The sequence below is a fragment of the Anabrus simplex genome, chromosome 6 (genome assembly GCF_040414725.1).
Source record: "Anabrus simplex isolate iqAnaSimp1 chromosome 6, ASM4041472v1, whole genome shotgun sequence".
Classification (NCBI taxonomy): domain Eukaryota; kingdom Metazoa; phylum Arthropoda; class Insecta; order Orthoptera; family Tettigoniidae; genus Anabrus; species Anabrus simplex.
In genome coordinates this window covers 346,547,017-346,566,514 of record NC_090270.1, presented here as the reverse complement: position 1 = coordinate 346,566,514, position 19,498 = coordinate 346,547,017, and the positions used below count along the sequence as shown (strand labels likewise).

At 41.1% G+C, this 19,498-nt stretch overlaps 1 protein-coding gene across 2 annotated transcripts in view; it reads right to left on the bottom strand.

Moving 5' to 3' along the window:
* Positions 1-19,498, bottom strand: part of LOC136875811 (cytochrome P450 6k1) — a 57,445-nt gene that overhangs the window by 9,663 nt on the left and 28,284 nt on the right. For both annotated transcript variants that reach the window (XM_067149422.2, XM_067149423.2), the window contains exon 3: positions 17,355-17,576. In XM_067149422.2, the coding sequence (XP_067005523.2) occupies positions 17,355-17,576 (222 nt within the window). The remainder of the gene's footprint in view (positions 1-17,354; positions 17,577-19,498) is intronic.

Sequence of the window (19,498 nt, the reverse complement as noted above, 5' to 3'; positions counted from 1 at the left end):
CTCCCAGTTTCCCACATACCCACTCCATAGTCTCATTTAAATCCCCAATCACCCTCCAGTCAGTATCCCTTCTACACAGTATTCCACTAATAACAATCTCCGCTTTCTTAAACTTCACCCATGCTGCATTTACCAGATCCCACACATCTCCAACTATGTTGGTACTTATATCAGCTTGCCTTACGTTGTTGGTACCAACGTGAAACACTACCACCTTCTCCTTCCCCTCCTCCCTCTCTTCTACTTTCCTCAACATCTGCCTCAACCTAATTCCTGGATAACATTCTACCCTGGTTCCCTTTCCTCCACACACTTTCCCCACGTGTCTAACGATGGAATCTCCCCATGACCAGAGCCTCAACCCTACCCACCTCGTTTGATCCCCTCCCCTCCTGGTCAGCCCTATCTTTCCTGATAACTGCAGAAGCTACTTCCTCCTCCCTTTTCTCCTTCCCCTCCTCCCTCCCTTCTACTTTCCTCAAGATCTGCCTCAACCTAATTCCTGGATAACATTTTACCCTGGTTCCCTTTCCTCCACACACTTTCCCCACGTGTCTAACGATGGAATCCCCCATGACCAGAGCCTCAACCCTACCCACCTCATTTGATCCCCTCCCCTCCTGGTCAGCCCTATCTTTTCTGATAGCTGAAGAAGCTACTTCCTCTTCCCTTTTCTCCTTCCTCTGACCCTGTTCCACCTGTCTTTAACTATCCTCTACTCTACACTTCCCTTTCCTACCTTTTCCCTTCCTCCTACTTCCACACATCTCAGCAACAGTTCCCTGTTCCTCATCTTCCCTCTGTTGTTCTACCTGGAGTGACTCGTACCGATTTCGCACAGACAGCTGTCCTGAATTCTGATCCTGAATAGAGCCCTTAGCCTGCAAACTCCTTTCCCTTAGAACATTAGACCACCTGTCTTCTACAACTCACCGCCTTTCCTTCCCTTCCCTCTTGTACACCTACTGTAACCTGTACATAGTTTGAGGGATTCCTATATGGCTACACTCTTCCAAAATGTCTCCCTGTGGGTGGGGATGGAAGAATAACACCCACGGTATCCCCTGCCTGTCGTAAGGGGCGACTAAAAGGGACCTGAGGGGCTCTTAACTTGGGAGCGTGGGTTGGCGACCACGGGGCCCTGAGCTTTGTCCTGGCATTCCTTCCACTTACTTGTTCCAGGCTCCTCACTTTCATCTATCCTATCCGACCTCCCTTGTTGAAGTCTTGTTCTTTTCCGACCCCGACGAAGTTTATGGATACTTCTTGTTCTCCACTTGCCTCACCTAAGGAACTACGTGTGGAACTAAGATCTCGCCTTACTCACCAGAGTCGTAGAACAACGTGACTCACAAAGGTCAATACCAAGCCGGCTTCCGAAAATCCAGATCTTGCGTAGAACAGATCCAGAATCTAAAAATGACTATCGCCTACCTGAAACTCAGAGCCAGACCATTTGTCATCACTTTTGTAGATTTCCAGAAGGCGCATGACTTGAGTGACCGCACAACGCTTTTCCAAGTTCTGCAGTAATTTGGCCTAGACAACAAGACCCGACAGATCATTCAAAATACACTTATTAGTACGTCTTCCAAAGTGAAATTCTTACCTGAGATTTCTGAAGCCTTTCAAATCCAAACAGGAGTTCGGCAGGGAGATGGACTATCACCACTACCTTTCAACTGAGCTCTGGAGAGGGCCATGTCCTCCAATCTAAAAGAATTACTAATGGAGTTCAAATAGGCCGAGCTCATAATCGTATCAATATTGACTGCCTTGCTCTCCTTACTTACTCTTCTGAACTAGCAACTCAACAAATCAATTAGCTGCAAGCATGCGCAGTTAAGATTGGCCTCAAAATCTCCTGTACCAAAAACTCGCTTCATTTCTAACACTGTACGTGCTCCACCACATATTCTGACAACCCATGATAGAATCTTGAAAGGGGAAAAATTCACGTACTTTGATGAGTGGCTTGAATCCAACAATTCCATCTTAACACGTGTCAACAAGTTTGAAACAGCCTTTCGACTCACTCAAAACATATATATTATAACAGAAATTCGACATTATCAAAGTGTAATTAGACCTGAATCATTATATGCAGCAGACTGTTTAACACTTGGAACGCATAGCCTGCTTGAAAAACTGGCGATTAAGAAAGGAGGATGGTCCCTAAAATATTTGATTCCAGTCTCAAAGATGTTATTTACAGACTTCGGAGCAACTTAGAAATACACATCCACACTGAAAAGATATTGAACCCATGACCTTTGTGCCCTAAGAACATTATGCATTATATAACAAAATAATTAAAAGTTGCATTCTTGATAGCATGGATTTGACACGTGACGAGGGGGTGATTACCTTCGGTCCCACGCTCTGGGGTACGTGACGTCAACCACACGTGTCGACGGCGGAAGAATCTCAAGTAATTTTTATGAACTATTTCAAAGCGCGTGTACACGGCGTGACAACGCCAAGTCAAAAAATATAGTGCCTATCAAAGGAGGTCAATCAATCTCACAAATCTAACCCGTAAAATTTTTTAAATGTCCATGAACACTACCGCCAGAAATGTAGCAAGCATGTAGTCACTTTCAAAACTCTTGAAATTACAGTTTAGGTAAGTCAGAAAATTTATAAAATTTTTCTTGGTGGCAAAGGGAGAGACCTGAAGAGAGGGGGTAACTGCTATAAATATGAAGGGACGCCATGACGAAGCTTCCTTCTCCGGCATTTGTGATACAAAGCGGACGAAATTGTTGAGCTGCTCTGCGAAATCAAATCAACGAAAGTAGACTGAGTTCGACTGCAGATTTTAGCCATTGCGGCTAAGTCTTGACTCCGTGGGGAGATAGTTTTCTTGAGAGAAATAAGTGTATCAGATAGGACGGTCAAAGTCCTGAAATATTCTAATGTGATTAAGTAATTCGTGTGCGGGAATAATTATAATCCATCGTGTGCGCTCCGCAAACAAGTGAAGGGTATTTTCTTTTTTTTTATGCTTTATTCCAGGAAACCTGAAGAAACATAATGAGATGTACAGCCATGAATGTAAAGATGGCTAAATAAATGCCAGGGTCACAGGTGAGCCCTAAGACGAATACTGGCGTGGACATGAGGTAGGTGGCTTTCCATCTTACTACCTCTTATATCTTGTCTCGTGATTTCTTGTATTTGAATGGGGATTTACGACGCAGTGGTCACCCCTACTAAGTTTTGTAAATGTGAGGGTACGACTAAAAGAGTCATTTGTTTTATTTTCCACTTGGATAAAATTTTGAAGTCTTGCGAGTGCCATATAATGTTGTAAAAAGTTATTGAATAGGGTTCCGAAGTGATATCACGTCCAATGTAGATCGTCATCCGTGTGAGTGTACTGCCTGTAATTTGTGATGTCAAAGTGAGATGTTCATTCGATGTAAAATTCTTCTGTCTGCAATTTGACGTTAATAATAATAATCCATGGTTACTCATTTTCAATCGAGTGGAAGCGCGCTGTCGGGTGAGAACCTAGGGGATGAATTTGGTCACGGAGAGAAACGTTTTCCTATGCCCATTTTAAACTGTGTCTGACTGACAATAAAAAGATCTAGTAGAATGTTTCAGTCATTTCTCGTGAAAAAATCAAGTTATTAAATACGATATCATTTATGCAAAGTTATTCATGAGTAATGCATTGTGCGATATTAGATGTTGGGATTTCTAGTGAGGATTTTATTCCAGTTCTTTGTCAATGATAATTGTGGAGCTGGGAAATAGAGGTCAGTTTTGTGAATCAGGTTGGACCTGTCATTGAAGCCGGGATACGGAAGCCCGAGGAATGTTTTATATGAGTTGAGATGAGATGTGCGAATCAGGTTAGAGTCCTGTCATTGAAGCCGGGATATGATAGCCCGGGGAATATTTATAATGTTGGGAATGGAAAGAAATTCATAGAAATCCATAGCGGTATAATTGGCGACGCGTATAATTAGTGTGGGCATCTTGAAGCATAATCTGTGCATTTTGTTGGTTAGAATATCGTATTTGTTTAATTATGTCGGCAGAGTTTAAAGGGAACATTTGAGAAGTCAGTCATCTGTGAATAAACCAGGTGGTTCCTGTAACTGCCAAGCGAGCGAGGGGGGTGAGACCTAAGCGGACAGCGGGGATAATAACGGGAATAGGAGTGGAGTCGAGATTATACTGCAATTCTCGACCAGGGAAAACGTTAAATGCTGGATTTAGTTGAAAATTCATAGCCGGTAATGATCTAAGTATTGTGAAATACTGTAATTGGGGACGTAATGAACATTCGAAACCATGAACTTTGAGTATAAGGAACAGAGTAACCCAATTTCAAGGTTGTCCAAAATATAGAGCGATGGTCGTGATGATCGATTTGTCTGCGAGGGGTGTGCAAAATTCATAATGGTAATGACGAGATATGACATCGTAATGATATGGCGAGTTGTTTGCTTTGTACGTAGATTATTAGGATATCCAAGTGTTAATAACGGTTAGGATTAGATTAGATTTTTAAGCATGATATCACGAGATGAGATATATAGCTGGACATGAATGATGTAACAAATTCTTTTCCAGCCAGATAAACCTCGCAATATTGAATTTACATCACAGCTGCGTAGAAATTTGTGAGGAAACCAGAGTCCGCGGAGATAAAATTTGTTGTTTGTGAATATTTCGTTAAATCATTTAAATTTATTAAATTATTAAATTCAGTGAAACCGCATTTTGAAATAACTTTAATCAAGCGAATAACTTGGAGATGCATTCTGGAAATTTTAGTTTGTTTTCTGGGGAATATTAACATGTAAAGTAACGATTAAGGGGACATATCCGAAGGAAATGGATTTTACTGCCACAAAGTTTGTGAGCATTGTTGTTGTTGTAATTATTGAACTTTGATTGATTGAGCAGTGAATGTGCTGGGGATAGTAAAGTGGAAAATTTGGTCATCAACCGATGTAACTTAATTGTGTTTAGCCTTCAGCCTAGAAACTTGGATGGTCAGGGGGTCATCAACCTCAGTGACTTAGATTAGGGCCATATGCCATTGTAGCATCATTTCCTTGCGGTCATCATCCACAATGACTTTAAAGTAACTTAGAAGATTAGATGTCGGTCCATGACATAGACGCAGGTCACATCGATTCAATTAAGGGTCCATGCCGTAGAACCACTGTGTGGCACACACCGATTGGACGGCCTTAATTATAACCAGAGTCCAGAATTCGTGTTACGAGGGCTGGACCATAACGAATCACTATGATGGTACATGTGGTCTCACATGGAAGCCGAATTTAAGGATTTCCAGACTTTCCTTTCTTAAATGATTAATAATTGAGATAATGGTTTCTAGTAAGATTGCCCATCAGGCAGTTACGTTAAAGTCTCACACCAGTGTTCTGACATTTATGTAAAAATGATTGTGGTGTCCAGTGGACACAATTGACTATGACATCGTAGACATAGTAAATTACTTCATTTCCCTGAATAAATAGGAATATTTTAAATAGACCTTTCATTCCAGTAGATAGATTAGAATTAATGAACCCTATCTTTACCTCAGCAAGTGACGAAGAACCCGAAACGACCCAAGAGACAGATCTCATGAGCGTTGCTGATAGGTAAGGAAGGTAGGTATCCCTCAATAAGGACCTAAAAGGGTACAGTAAAATGGCTTCCAACGTGGTGGCATCAGTCACTTAACGATGGGGCATTAGTCACGATAACGATGAGGGAACCTAAGTCACGATAACGATAAGGATATTTTGAAAAAAATCGTGTACTATGGGAAAAGAGAAATAATGTTGAGGCTATGCCACATTATGGATGATAAAATCGTGCGCCAGAGTTGATAGTGAACTCGAAGAAATAGATAAACGCTCGATGAGTAAGGCTAGGAGATACCACTATGAGAATAATTTATCTGCTGAATGAAAGGTATAATTTAAGTGTGTTAGAGTAATTTCCCAAATTTTTGAATACTGGTTTGAGTGTTTTGGCTGATCACTTTGATCGAGTGAACATTGCAGTTCACGTTTTATTAAATAAATTTTTTTAGAGAATGTTGCATTAACAGTGTGATGTGTTAGATTAGGAGGATGTTGTGATGTTTATCGTTGTAGTCTTATTATACGCCGTTGAAGTCTCGGGCTCACCGATGACCTTTCGTTTCTGTTAAATACAGTATGTTTATGCAGGAGGGAGAATTGGCCCAAGGCCAGGTGGCCCAAATGATCAAGGACTTAATGGAGAGGATGGAAAATAATAAGAAGGTCTTTATGGAGAGAATGGATGCCGATAGGAAGGTTGCGGAAGCCGATAGAAAGGACTTAAGTGAGAATATTAAATCCATGAGTATGAAGTTAGATAGTGCAGATGTAGAATTAAAAGGCGTGAAGGAGGTCGTACAGGACACGCAGGATAGTTGTAAAGAAGCTAGTGGGGATATTGGGAAGGACATTGGTGACTTAAATGTGAAGGTGGAGCAGAACACTAAAGCACAGGTTGACTTTAAACATGAAATAAATCAGCAGTTCAAAGAAACTCGCGAGCTGCATCGTGTTCTTAGTGAAAATCAGGACATAATTAGAGGAGACCTCGATAGGCACGTCAACGAAAGTAGGGAACTACATCAGCAGTTGATGTCAGATCAAGCTGAGCTTAAGGCCAATCTGAAGACGGAGGTAGAAGAGGATATAAGGAATTTAGGTACCACTCAGGAAGAAACGGCTAGGAGTATTGAGGAGGTACAGGCAGGCTTGAAGGAACCAAGTGAAAATATAAAGGTGGATGCGAAAGACTCGAACAAGAAGTTAGAAACAGTGGAGGTTATAATGGCCCGTCTACTTGAATATTTTACTAACATGAAGCCTCCTAAATCAGCGCCACAAGTAGTTACGCATGTGGAAAACCAAACGAATGTCGCAAACCATACCGAAGAGAGTAGACCGGATAGGGATGTCTCGCAGGCAGTCATACAAGAGAATAATGGGCAAGGGTTTGAAACCATACCAAACCAGGATAGTAAGAACGTGGAACAGCTTAGCTACCTGTACGGAAAGTGGAGTAGACGCCGTGATCCATGTAGGAGGAACCAGGGTCGATGTCGGGAAAAGTCTTACCAAAGACGCAGACGCCATCGTGGAAATGAAGCCGATAGAAGGTGGAATAATTACAAATCCAGACATTCTGATCTATGGCATGGGTCTGAAGAGGAAAAAGCAAAACCTAAACGATTTGGCGCCAATAAGAAGAAGAGGCCTAAGAAAAGCAGCAGTGATGAGAGGGATGAACGTTCAGACGAGGATGCCAGTAATGACGAATATAGTCCGTCAAGAAAGGCTCAAGCAAATGCGAAGAAGGGTAAGCCTGCTACTAAAATGAAGATGAGGATGATGAAGAAGATGTGTAAACCAGCTGCTAAAAAGAAGATGAGGATGATGAAGAAGAAGAGTAAGCCAGCTGCTAAAATGAAGATGATGATGATGATGATGATGATGATGAAGAAGGGTCAGTCAGCTGCCAAAATGAAGAAGATGAGGAGAATGATGAAGAAGGAGAACGGTAAACCACCTGCAAAAATGAAGAAAGTCAGTGACAACGATAGTAATGAGGACAGGGATTTGAACCCAGAAACTTCGCATTTTGATGTGAATGCAAGTTCGTCGAGAAGTTGGAAGGACAAACCACCTAACATACAATAAGTCAACTACAATTCACTGGAGATCTACCCCGCAACCCGAACTCCCCGAGTAACCAAGAACTACCAGGAAGCTGAAGGCATCAACCAGTATCCGCACACCGGAAGATGACCAACTGCATAAGAGAGAGGAAAGGAATTTACATTCAAAGGTCATGTTTCATCAGACGTCAAAATTAGAAATTTCGCCATCTGGAGTATTTAAAGGAAATTCCTTGTCACCGCGCGAAAGGAATTCGTGTCTTGGGGGAAATATGAACCCATGACCTTTGTGCCCTAAGAACATTATGCATTATATAACAAAATAATTAAAAGTTGCATTCTTGATAGCATGGATTTGACACGTGACGAGGGGGTGATTACCTTCGGTCCCACGCTCTGGGGTACGTGACGTCAACCACACGTGTCGACGGCGGAAGAATCTCAAGTAATTTTTATGAACTATTTCAAAGCGCGTGTACACGGCGTGACAACGCCAAGTCAAAAAATATAGTGCCTATCAAAGGAGGTCAATCAATCTCACAAATCTAACCCGTAAAATTTTTTAAATGTCCATGAACACTACCGCCAGAAATGTAGCAAGCATGTAGTCACTTTCAAAACTCTTGAAATTACAGTTTAGGTAAGTCAGAAAATTTATAAAATTTTTCTTGGCGGCAAAGGGAGAGACCTGAAGAGAGGGGGTAACTGCTATAAATATGAAGGGACGCCATGACGAAGCTTCCTTCTCCGGCATTTGTGATACAAAGCGGACGAAATTGTTGAGCTGCTCTGCGAAATCAAATCAACGAAAGTAGACTGAGTTCGACTGCAGATTTTAGCCATTGCGGCTAAGTCTTGACTCCGTGGGGAGATAGTTTTCTTGAGAGAAATAAGTGTATCAGATAGGACGGTCAAAGTCCTGAAATATTCTAATGTGATTAAGTAATTCGTGTGCGGGAATAATTATAATCCATCGTGTGCGCTCCGCAAACAAGTGAAGGGTATTTTCTTTTTTTTTATGCTTTATTCCAGGAAACCTGAAGAAACATAATGAGATGTACAGCCATGAATGTAAAGATGGCTAAATAAATGCCAGGGTCACAGGTGAGCCCTAAGACGAATACTGGCGTGGACATGAGGTAGGTGGCTTTCCATCTTACTACCTCTTATATCTTGTCTCGTGATTTCTTGTATTTGAATGGGGATTTACGACGCAGTGGTCACCCCTACTAAGTTTTGTAAATGTGAGGGTACGACTAAAAGAGTCATTTGTTTTATTTTCCACTTGGATAAAATTTTGAAGTCTTGCGAGTGCCATATAATGTTGTAAAAAGTTATTGAATAGGGTTCCGAAGTGATATCACGTCCAATGTAGATCGTCATCCGTGTGAGTGTACTGCCTGTAATTTGTGATGTCAAAGTGAGATGTTCATTCGATGTAAAATTCTTCTGTCTGCAATTTGACGTTAATAATAATAATCCATGGTTACTCATTTTCAATCGAGTGGAAGCGCGCTGTCGGGTGAGAACCTAGGGGATGAATTTGGTCACGGAGAGAAACGTTTTCCTATGCCCATTTTAAACTGTGTCTGACTGACAATAAAAAGATCTAGTAGAATGTTTCAGTCATTTCTCGTGAAAAAATCAAGTTATTAAATACGATATCATTTATGCAAAGTTATTCATGAGTAATGCATTGTGCGATATTAGATGTTGGGATTTCTAGTGAGGATTTTATTCCAGTTCTTTGTCAATGATAATTGTGGAGCTGGGAAATAGAGGTCAGTTTTGTGAATCAGGTTGGACCTGTCATTGAAGCCGGGATACGGAAGCCCGAGGAATGTTTTATATGAGTTGAGATGAGATGTGCGAATCAGGTTAGAGTCCTGTCATTGAAGCCGGGATATGATAGCCCGGGGAATATTTATAATGTTGGGAATGGAAAGAAATTCATAGAAATCCATAGCGGTATAATTGGCGACGCGTATAATTAGTGTGGGCATCTTGAAGCATAATCTGTGCATTTTGTTGGTTAGAATATCGTATTTGTTTAATTATGTCGGCAGAGTTTAAAGGGAACATTTGAGAAGTCAGTCATCTGTGAATAAACCAGGTGGTTCCTGTAACTGCCAAGCGAGCGAGGGGGGTGAGACCTAAGCGGACAGCGGGGATAATAACGGGAATAGGAGTGGAGTCGAGATTATACTGCAATTCTCGACCAGGGAAAACGTTAAATGCTGGATTTAGTTGAAAATTCATAGCCGGTAATGATCTAAGTATTGTGAAATACTGTAATTGGGGACGTAATGAACATTCGAAACCATGAACTTTGAGTATAAGGAACAGAGTAACCCAATTTCAAGGTTGTCCAAAATATAGAGCGATGGTCGTGATGATCGATTTGTCTGCGAGGGGTGTGCAAAATTCATAATGGTAATGACGAGATATGACATCGTAATGATATGGCGAGTTGTTTGCTTTGTACGTAGATTATTAGGATATCCAAGTGTTAATAACGGTTAGGATTAGATTAGATTTTTAAGCATGATATCACGAGATGAGATATATAGCTGGACATGAATGATGTAACAAATTCTTTTCCAGCCAGATAAACCTCGCAATATTGAATTTACATCACAGCTGCGTAGAAATTTGTGAGGAAACCAGAGTCCGCGGAGATAAAATTTGTTGTTTGTGAATATTTCGTTAAATCATTTAAATTTATTAAATTATTAAATTCAGTGAAACCGCATTTTGAAATAACTTTAATCAAGCGAATAACTTGGAGATGCATTCTGGAAATTTTAGTTTGTTTTCTGGGGAATATTAACATGTAAAGTAACGATTAAGGGGACATATCCGAAGGAAATGGATTTTACTGCCACAAAGTTTGTGAGCATTGTTGTTGTTGTAATTATTGAACTTTGATTGATTGAGCAGTGAATGTGCTGGGGATAGTAAAGTGGAAAATTTGGTCATCAACCGATGTAACTTAATTGTGTTTAGCCTTCAGCCTAGAAACTTGGATGGTCAGGGGGTCATCAACCTCAGTGACTTAGATTAGGGCCATATGCCATTGTAGCATCATTTCCTTGCGGTCATCATCCACAATGACTTTAAAGTAACTTAGAAGATTAGATGTCGGTCCATGACATAGACGCAGGTCACATCGATTCAATTAAGGGTCCATGCCGTAGAACCACTGTGTGGCACACACCGATTGGACGGCCTTAATTATAACCAGAGTCCAGAATTCGTGTTACGAGGGCTGGACCATAACGAATCACTATGATGGTACATGTGGTCTCACATGGAAGCCGAATTTAAGGATTTCCAGACTTTCCTTTCTTAAATGATTAATAATTGAGATAATGGTTTCTAGTAAGATTGCCCATCAGGCAGTTACGTTAAAGTCTCACACCAGTGTTCTGACATTTATGTAAAAATGATTGTGGTGTCCAGTGGACACAATTGACTATGACATCGTAGACATAGTAAATTACTTCATTTCCCTGAATAAATAGGAATATTTTAAATAGACCTTTCATTCCAGTAGATAGATTAGAATTAATGAACCCTACCTTTACCTCAGCAAGTGACGAAGAACCCGAAACGACCCAAGAGACAGATCTCATGAGCGTTGCTGATAGGTAAGGAAGGTAGGTATCCCTCAATAAGGACCTAAAAGGGTTCAATATCAAGTGTGAAGAAGGATCACATTTTACGCTCACCTCTTCAGATTTGTTATCCTACTTCAGAATGCTCAAAACGATCCCTCCTTGGTTGGTGGAGAACAATAAAGATCTTTTAAAGTACGGAACCTCAGAAACAGACATTCAACTCAAATACAAACTTAGACAGGTTCACCAAGAAGTATGTTCATTCTGATGCAGGGAAGATAGCGCACTTCGAAAGGATGAAAACCTGGCGGGCCCGCAAGAGGACAAACAGTTGAGATCTCTGGGTCCTTAGTGGCCCTGACGATGAATAATAATAATAATTGTAGCGGGTGGTACACCTCCACGCCGCTAATTCAAAATTTGCGCCAGTTGAAACTCCTCTTCAGGAGGAAGTCTGAACTTTATCTACTGTGTTCATTCTCAAGTTTCTCAGAAGATGTCCCTACTTGTAAATTTTGAAGTTTCTAAACTGGGTCGTTTTCGATGTATTTTTTTTGCCTGTAGTAAGAAGTGTGGACATTCTCTTCCAGATGGCACTACTGAAGGACTACAGTTATGCACCCTAGTGCGAAGTGAAAGAACTGTGTTTTTGGAGAAATTTTGAATGCATGAGTTTGTTCTTTGTTAAATTTCTTTCAGTTATTGTTTAAGTTGGCAATATTAACCCTTTCTTTCCGCCAGTTTTGAATTCGACCAATAAGGAATTTCTGTAATTAATTTTCCACCAATAATGTGTTTCTTCTTCATCTAGTGTAGGGGTTTTCGTTGTTAGCCAATAAAATTCTTGTGGGAGGGTGTTCTCATTCCTGAAACGCCTCGAACTTTCCACGAGGGTATATAAACTGCTGATTTTCGGGTCTCCATGCCACTTCAGTAACATCTATCAGTGTGTAAAGTACGTAGTAGGGGGCGGGTAGCGCCTCTTTCTTCGGGCAGCAGTTCAACCACCAGGTAATGGCCTTTTAATAACTTCTTTTCTTGCTAGCTCAGCAGTTTAACTCTCGGGGCAGGTCCGAAGCCTTTTACCATGTAACTTTCCTTTAAGATGTTAAGACACTTGGTATCTATTCTATCTTTTTAAACTACATATTGGGATAGAGAGTGCTTAACCCTCTCGAGCTCCCACTCATATTGTGTTGAGGTGAACTTATTTTCACAACCGTTTCTTCCTTAACGTAATGTAAATTGTCTCCTTCTATAAGTCACCTCTTTAGTATGGGATTAGCCCTTGCATTAGAGGCCTAGCGCCAGGTAGGTTTTAAATAAAGTGTAGTAGGAGTGCAAGAACGCCTCCTCTCAAGGTGGTATTTTAGAGGCCATGTAATTGACCTGTTTATTTTCTTAATAGGCCCCAGTAGGTTGGGTATTTTTACCCCTGTTTTCATGTACTTGGAGGACAGCTTGAAAGTAGAGTTTGGTGTGGCCTTTGATAGGCTTGAACTTAAGAGCGGGTTGCTCTTTCTTAAAATTTGTTTCTGCGTGCCTCAAGGAGGCTTTACTTTGTAATTGGGAGCAAGAGCTCCTGGGCATGATTGGGGTCTTCTGCCCCTTTGTTGAATCTTGTATATAGTAAAGTTGGGCTCATTGCTCAAGAATTATGTGTCTGGCTCTCGGAGCCCAAATCTTGTAACACTGTAATTGTACACTTTCGAATTAGTGGCTTTGCTACTCTGTACCTGCCATTCTTGTTATTTCTTGATTTTGCAAAGAAAATATAACCTTGTTAAATTTTATCTTAACTTTAATTTCGTTTTTGAGACCTGTTCACCCCCGCACCTTCTTTCACCTCTGCTAATCCACCAAACCACGGTAACAATAATAATAATAATTGTACCGGACGGTACACCTCCACGCCGCTAATTTAAAATGTGCGCTAGTTGAAACTCCTCTGCTGGAGGAAGTCTGAACTTTATCTACCGTATTAATTTTCTACTTTCTCAGAAGATGTCACCACGTGGAAATTTTGGACTTTTTGAACTGTGTCATTTTTGATGTGTTTTTGTTTTGCTTGAAGTAAGAAGTGTGAACTTTCTCTTCTAGAGGACACTACTGAAGATCAACAATAGTGCACCCTAGTGCGGAGTGAAAGAACTGTTTTTTGGAGAAAATTGAATTTCAAAAGTTTGTTCCTTGCTAAATTTCTTTCAGTCATTGTTTAAGTTGGCAATATTAACCCTTTCTTTCCCCTTGTTTTAAATCTAGCCAATCCCGAATTTCTTAACTTAATTTTCCACCAATAATGTGTTTCCTCTTCATCTTGTGTAGGGGTTTCTCTTTTTTCTCCAATAAAGTGATTGTGGGCGGGTGTTCTCATTCCCCTAACGCCTAGAACCTTCCGCGAGAGTATATAAACTGCTGATTTTTGGGTCTCTGCGCCACTTCTGTTCCATCTTTCAGTGTGTAAAGTACATAGCAGGGGGCGGGAAGCGCCTCTTTCTTCGGCAGCGGTCAACAACAAGGTAATGGCCAATTAATAACTTCTTTCTTTGCTAGCTCAGCAGTTTAACTCTCGGGGCGGGTCCGAAGCTTTTTCCATTATGTAACCTTCCTTAAAATGTAAAGAAACTTGTATCTATTCCATCTTTTAAACTGCATATCGGGATAGAGAGTGCTTAACCCTCTCGAGCTCCCAATCATATTGTTTTGAGGTGAACTTATTTTCCTCAACCTATTCTTCGTTAATATAATGTAAATTGTTCTTTTCTGAAGTCACCTCTGTAGTATGGGATTAGCCCTTGCATTAACGGCCTAGTGCCAAGTAGGTTTTAAATAAAGTGTATTAGGAGTGCGGAGAGCCTCCTTTCAAGTTGGTATTTTAGAGGCCATATAATTAACCTTTTCTCACTTAATAGGCCTCAGTAGATTGGGTATTTTACCCCTGTGTTTATGTCCGTTGAGGACAGCTTGAAGGTGGAGTTTGGTGTGGCCTGGGAGAGGCTTAAAGTTGAGAGCGAGTGGCTCTTTTTTTTGAAAACTGAGTGTTGTATGCCTCGAGGAGGCTTTACTGTGTAATTTGGAGCAAGTGCTCCAGGGTTTGATTGGGGTCTTCTGCCCCGTTGTTGAAATTTGTATATCGTAAAGTTGGGCTAGTTGCTCAAGAATTGTGTTTTCAGGGCTCGAAGCCCAAATCCTGTAAATACTGTAATTGTACTTTGTTGCCTTGCTACTCCGTACCTGCCATTCTTGTTATTTCTGAATTTTGGAAAGAAAATATAACCTTGTTAAATTTTACATTAACTTTAATTCCGTAGTTGGAGACCTATTCACACCCGCACCTTCTTTCACCTCTACCTACCACGGAAATCTCCGTAACAATAATAATAATAATAATAATAATAATAATAATAATTGTACCGGAGGTACACCTGCTCCGTACATTTAAGCTGAGCGCCTGTTAAAAGGCCATCTGTAATATGAACCTTGAACTGTGTATTGGAAGAAGTTTGAACTTTAATCTTCAGATGTCTCTACTATCGACTGGTGGGAGGATGGACATTTAATTTTCAACACAATGTTGGTATTTATAAGTTTTCTAAACTGAAGTGTTTGTAGATTGGTTTTGTGATCTAAGGTTACTAGCAATTCTATCTCTTCCTCTTTCATGAAATGATTAGCCAATCGGAAATTTTGGATTCAATTAGCCAATCGAAATTGAGGGTGTGTACAGGCCTTCGGCCTAGAGAGTTCTGGAAGCTTCCCCTCCGCTATAAAAGCTGGGAGCTTTTGGGCCATGTTGTCTTATTCATCGCTCGAGTCTTGAGGTCTTGAGAGCATACGTAGTGTAGGCAGGGGAAGACCCACCTGCTCAAGGTAATGGCAGACATCCTTTAATTACGTGATAGTTTCAGAAAGCGGACTTGAAAGGAAGCTTTCAAAATGTATCCTTAATGTAAATTTCTAAAGTTTAATGTCATCTTGCAAATGTAAATTTTCGAGCAAGTCTAAGGAGTTTATTTAAAATCCCTGCTGATGTAACTGAGGGAATAAGGAGTGTTCAACTTGGTGTGGGGGTGACACTTTAACACTTATCTCTTCTTTCGAACGTAACCATCCTCTGTGGTGTAGCTCACATAGGATCTTGCAAGTGTTCCGCGTCTTAGCATTTTGCTTAAAACCTTTTCTTTTTGATCACTGAGGCCACGCAGAATGGCCGCTTATTGCCTGACCGTCGAACAGTGCACATTGTTGTCAAAGGAATCTGAGGTAAAATTTGGATTAGAATCCTGTGTTTTCGAGAGGCTGACATATTTTAAATGTTGGAGCAAAAGTGCCCTTTGGAATTGCGTAACTTTGAGCGACAAAAGTTGTCTCTTCTAAATCATTATGTCTATAGTACGTTACCGGTACCTGATTGCTTTAGGTTTTCAAATCACTAAGAGCTCTCTATTCACTGTTATTGGTTTATCAGGTTTAAAGTCAGAGAATTTAAAGGAAAGAAATAAAATTTCGAATTTTAGTGTTTGTAATTGTGCTCCCATCTTTTCTCTGTCCAGTCATTCATGCCCGCACCTTCTTACACCTCTGCGTTCCACAGAATCCCCGGAATAATAATAATAATAATAATAATAATAATAATAATAATAATAATAATAATAATAATAATAATAATACCCAGCGAGTTGGCCGTGCTGTTGTGGACTTGCAATCGGGAGATGGTGGTCCCTCCTAGGCCTTCCCTTTCCCGTCGTCGTATTCCTGGCCTTTGTCCCAATTTTGTTGGATTGGGCCAGTATAACCTCTTTTGATATCACCCCCTGTGGGTGGGGGCGGTAGAATAACACCCAGGGTATCCCCTGCTTGTCGTACGAGGCGATTAAAAGGGGCCCTAGGGGCTCTGAACTACGGAGCGTGGGTTGGCGATCACGGGGCTCTTAGCTGAGTCTTGGCATTGCTTCGACTTACTTGTTCCCAGCTCCTCACTTTCATCTATCCTGTCTGACCTATTAGGTTTGCGAGAGCTAGGGAGTCTTTCATTTTGACGCCTTCTTTCGTGGCCCTTGTCTTCCTTTGGCCGATACCTTCATTTTTTGAAATATCGGATTCCTTCCATTTTTCTCTCTGATTAGTGTTATTAGAGGATGGTTGCCCAGTTGTACTTCCTCTTAAAACAATAATCACCACCTCATCTGATATCCTCGATCAAAAGTAAAAGTGTTGTATCTCGCCATATGTCGTCGTTTATATCCATTTCTGTTCAAATATTTCCATTAAGTAATTCCCATTGCAAATTCCTCGTTTGTGCGAGCACTTCAGTGCGTTCCCTCCTAAAAAGTCTAGTGGTTAGTGTGATTCACTGCCACCCGCAGAGGCCCGCCTTCGATTCCCGGCTCTGGCACGGCTGTGACGTGGTCCACTCAGTCTCGGTAGGTCAACTGAGTAGAGCGTGAATCGATTCCCACCTCAGCCGTCGTCGAGGTGATTTTCCGTGGTTTCCCACTTCTCTTCCAGGCAAAGTCGAGGTGGTACCTATGGCGGCTTCCCTCCTTCTTCCTTGCCTCTCCCTGTGTTGAGATCGCAAACACACACAGCACATCACACTACCATCAGCAGAGAAACACGCGATAATGAATACATCTCTGAGGAAGTGCATCCAGCCGTAAAACTGGCCTTGATTCACATTACTGCAGACCCCAGCCAGGAAGGAGACGTAATAATAATAATTGTTTTAATTCTAGCGTGCCTGCCTCTTACCCGGAGGCTCCGAGTTGGATAACTGGGCAGGATCTGGATCTGATGGGTGGTTCGAGGTCCACTCAGCCAACGTGATTATAATTGAGGAGCTAACTGACGGTGAGGGAGCGGCCCCGGTCTAGAAAGCCAAAAATAACGGCCGACAGGCTCCGTCATGCTGACCATACGACACCTCGTAATCTGCAGCCCTTCGAGCTGAGTAGCGGTCGCTTGGCAGGTCACGGCCCTTCGGGGATATTGCGCCATGGGGTTTGGTTTGATTCGTATATTTTTAACAAATGACATACCTGAGACGACCATATCTAGGTATTTCATTCCATTGATCGCCTCGTAAGTTAGACTTCCACCTTGCTCTTTCACACCGCTTGCGATCTCCTCTCTTAGACGGGCTTGAATGCGAGGATTGACCGCCATTTCGTAGAGTGTGAAACTCAGCGTAATGGATGTAGTCTCAAAACCTGCTCCAAAGAAGATCGCTGACTGTCCAACGATGTCTTCATCTTTCACATCTGAAAATATAAATAAATAAATAAATAAATAAATAAATAAATAAATAAATAAATAAATAAATAAATAAATAAATAAATAATGGCAAATGGAAGGCATGAGGTTCCTGACTTTCAAAGAAAGACAACCTGGACGAGGATTGTTTGGCTTTTGCCGATGAAATAGTGATCTTAAGCGAAACAGAAGATCAAGGCAAGAAGATTTTACACAAGCTCGAAGAAATTGCTAGAAATGCAGGACTGAAAATATATTATAAGACTCGAGTAATGAACACGATGACAGACACGGGAAGATAAAGAAAGTATCTAAATTCAAATATCTCGGTGAAGTGAATAAAAGTAGGATCAGGAAAATGGAATTAGCTTACAAACTCACACAAAACTCACACAACAAAAAACCATTGTCGATAAGAACAAAAGAGACGCTACCATACAGTAATAAGGCCGGAAGCACTGTATGTCTAACCCACAACAGAAGGTGAGGACATGAGGAACAGAACATTTTACGTAAGAGATTAAGTCCTAGGAAGACAGGCGACATCTGGATAGTGTTGCCAGATGTACGGTTTTGCCCGGAACAATACGGTTTTCCCTCATTTTGTTCCACGTACGGTGTACCCTTTAAACCGTACGCCCAATGTTCCGTTTTTTAAATATCGCGGTTTAAACAATAGTATAGTATCGAAAAAGTGCGCGGTTATGATCAAAATATTCTGTATTCTGACCAATGATCAGTCATCACAGTTGAGAACAGCGTCTTTGTCAGTGTGCTAGCGGTACTAGTGGGCATATACTGAAAGGTTATTTTGGGTGTTTTCAGTAATGGCAATAAAATGGAGAGATGACAGAAACAGATGCTCAGTAAAGTTAATAAAAATGAAATTCTTGTGTACTTCAACTATGATGAGAATTGTGCGGAATTTCCCAAGAATTTTTTGTTGAATAAAAAACTGTTACAAACTGCATCTTCAGATGACTCGTACTTGTGAAATGTTCGTTTCAATGTAAAGACTAACGCATTATTAGTTTGTAATACATTAAGTACCTACATATTTCACGCTGACGCTGTTATATTATTACCGGTACCGGCATTTATTTGTTAATATAACCCTGGTCTCTTCTCTTAATCATGGTTATGGTGCCTTCATTTAACGCTATATGGCAAGGAAATGGAAGTGTTCCTTATTTGCTATCTGGAATCGAGCGAGTGTTCCTTATTTGTCATCCGGAAATCTGGCAACCCTACATCTGGAAGAAAAGAAGGAATGAAGAACTGTACAAACTGATTAATGAACTGACTAAAAGTAAACTCGTGACCTCATCCAGAGGTGGCGCACACCACTAGAGGTGAGCTGCATTTCAACCACAGACCAGCCCTCTTGCCATTCTTAAATTCCTACCAGTATCACGAATCGAACCCTGGCCGCCGAGGACTCCAGTTAATAACACTAACCACCAAGCTACGGAGGCGGACATGAAATGAGAAAGAGACGACTGAATTTTGCTAAACACATTCATCGGATGAGTAACGACAGACTGATACGCCCAATTTAACCGAGATGACACACGTGGTGATAGAACATTGATTCCTATCTTAATTATGTTTATTTCTTCACAACCATTCTGTACATCAGAGATATATACTTTGCTTACGTCGCACCGATGCACATAGGTTATATTCAGCCGTGAATTACTAACTGCTCTATATTTACAGAAGGTAGGGTATTACCTGAAATGTGGCAATCCTGATTAATAACCCACCTACTTCGCTTCGTCTGCAAGTCGCTTAACTCAACATCTGCACGTACACATGTTTGAACACATGGCTTCTGGCCTATAAAGCACACGACAACTGTTCCTTGGTTCACTCCAGATAAAGTCCGCCCCTCACACAGTGAACCGACAACTAAACAGCAGCAATTCAA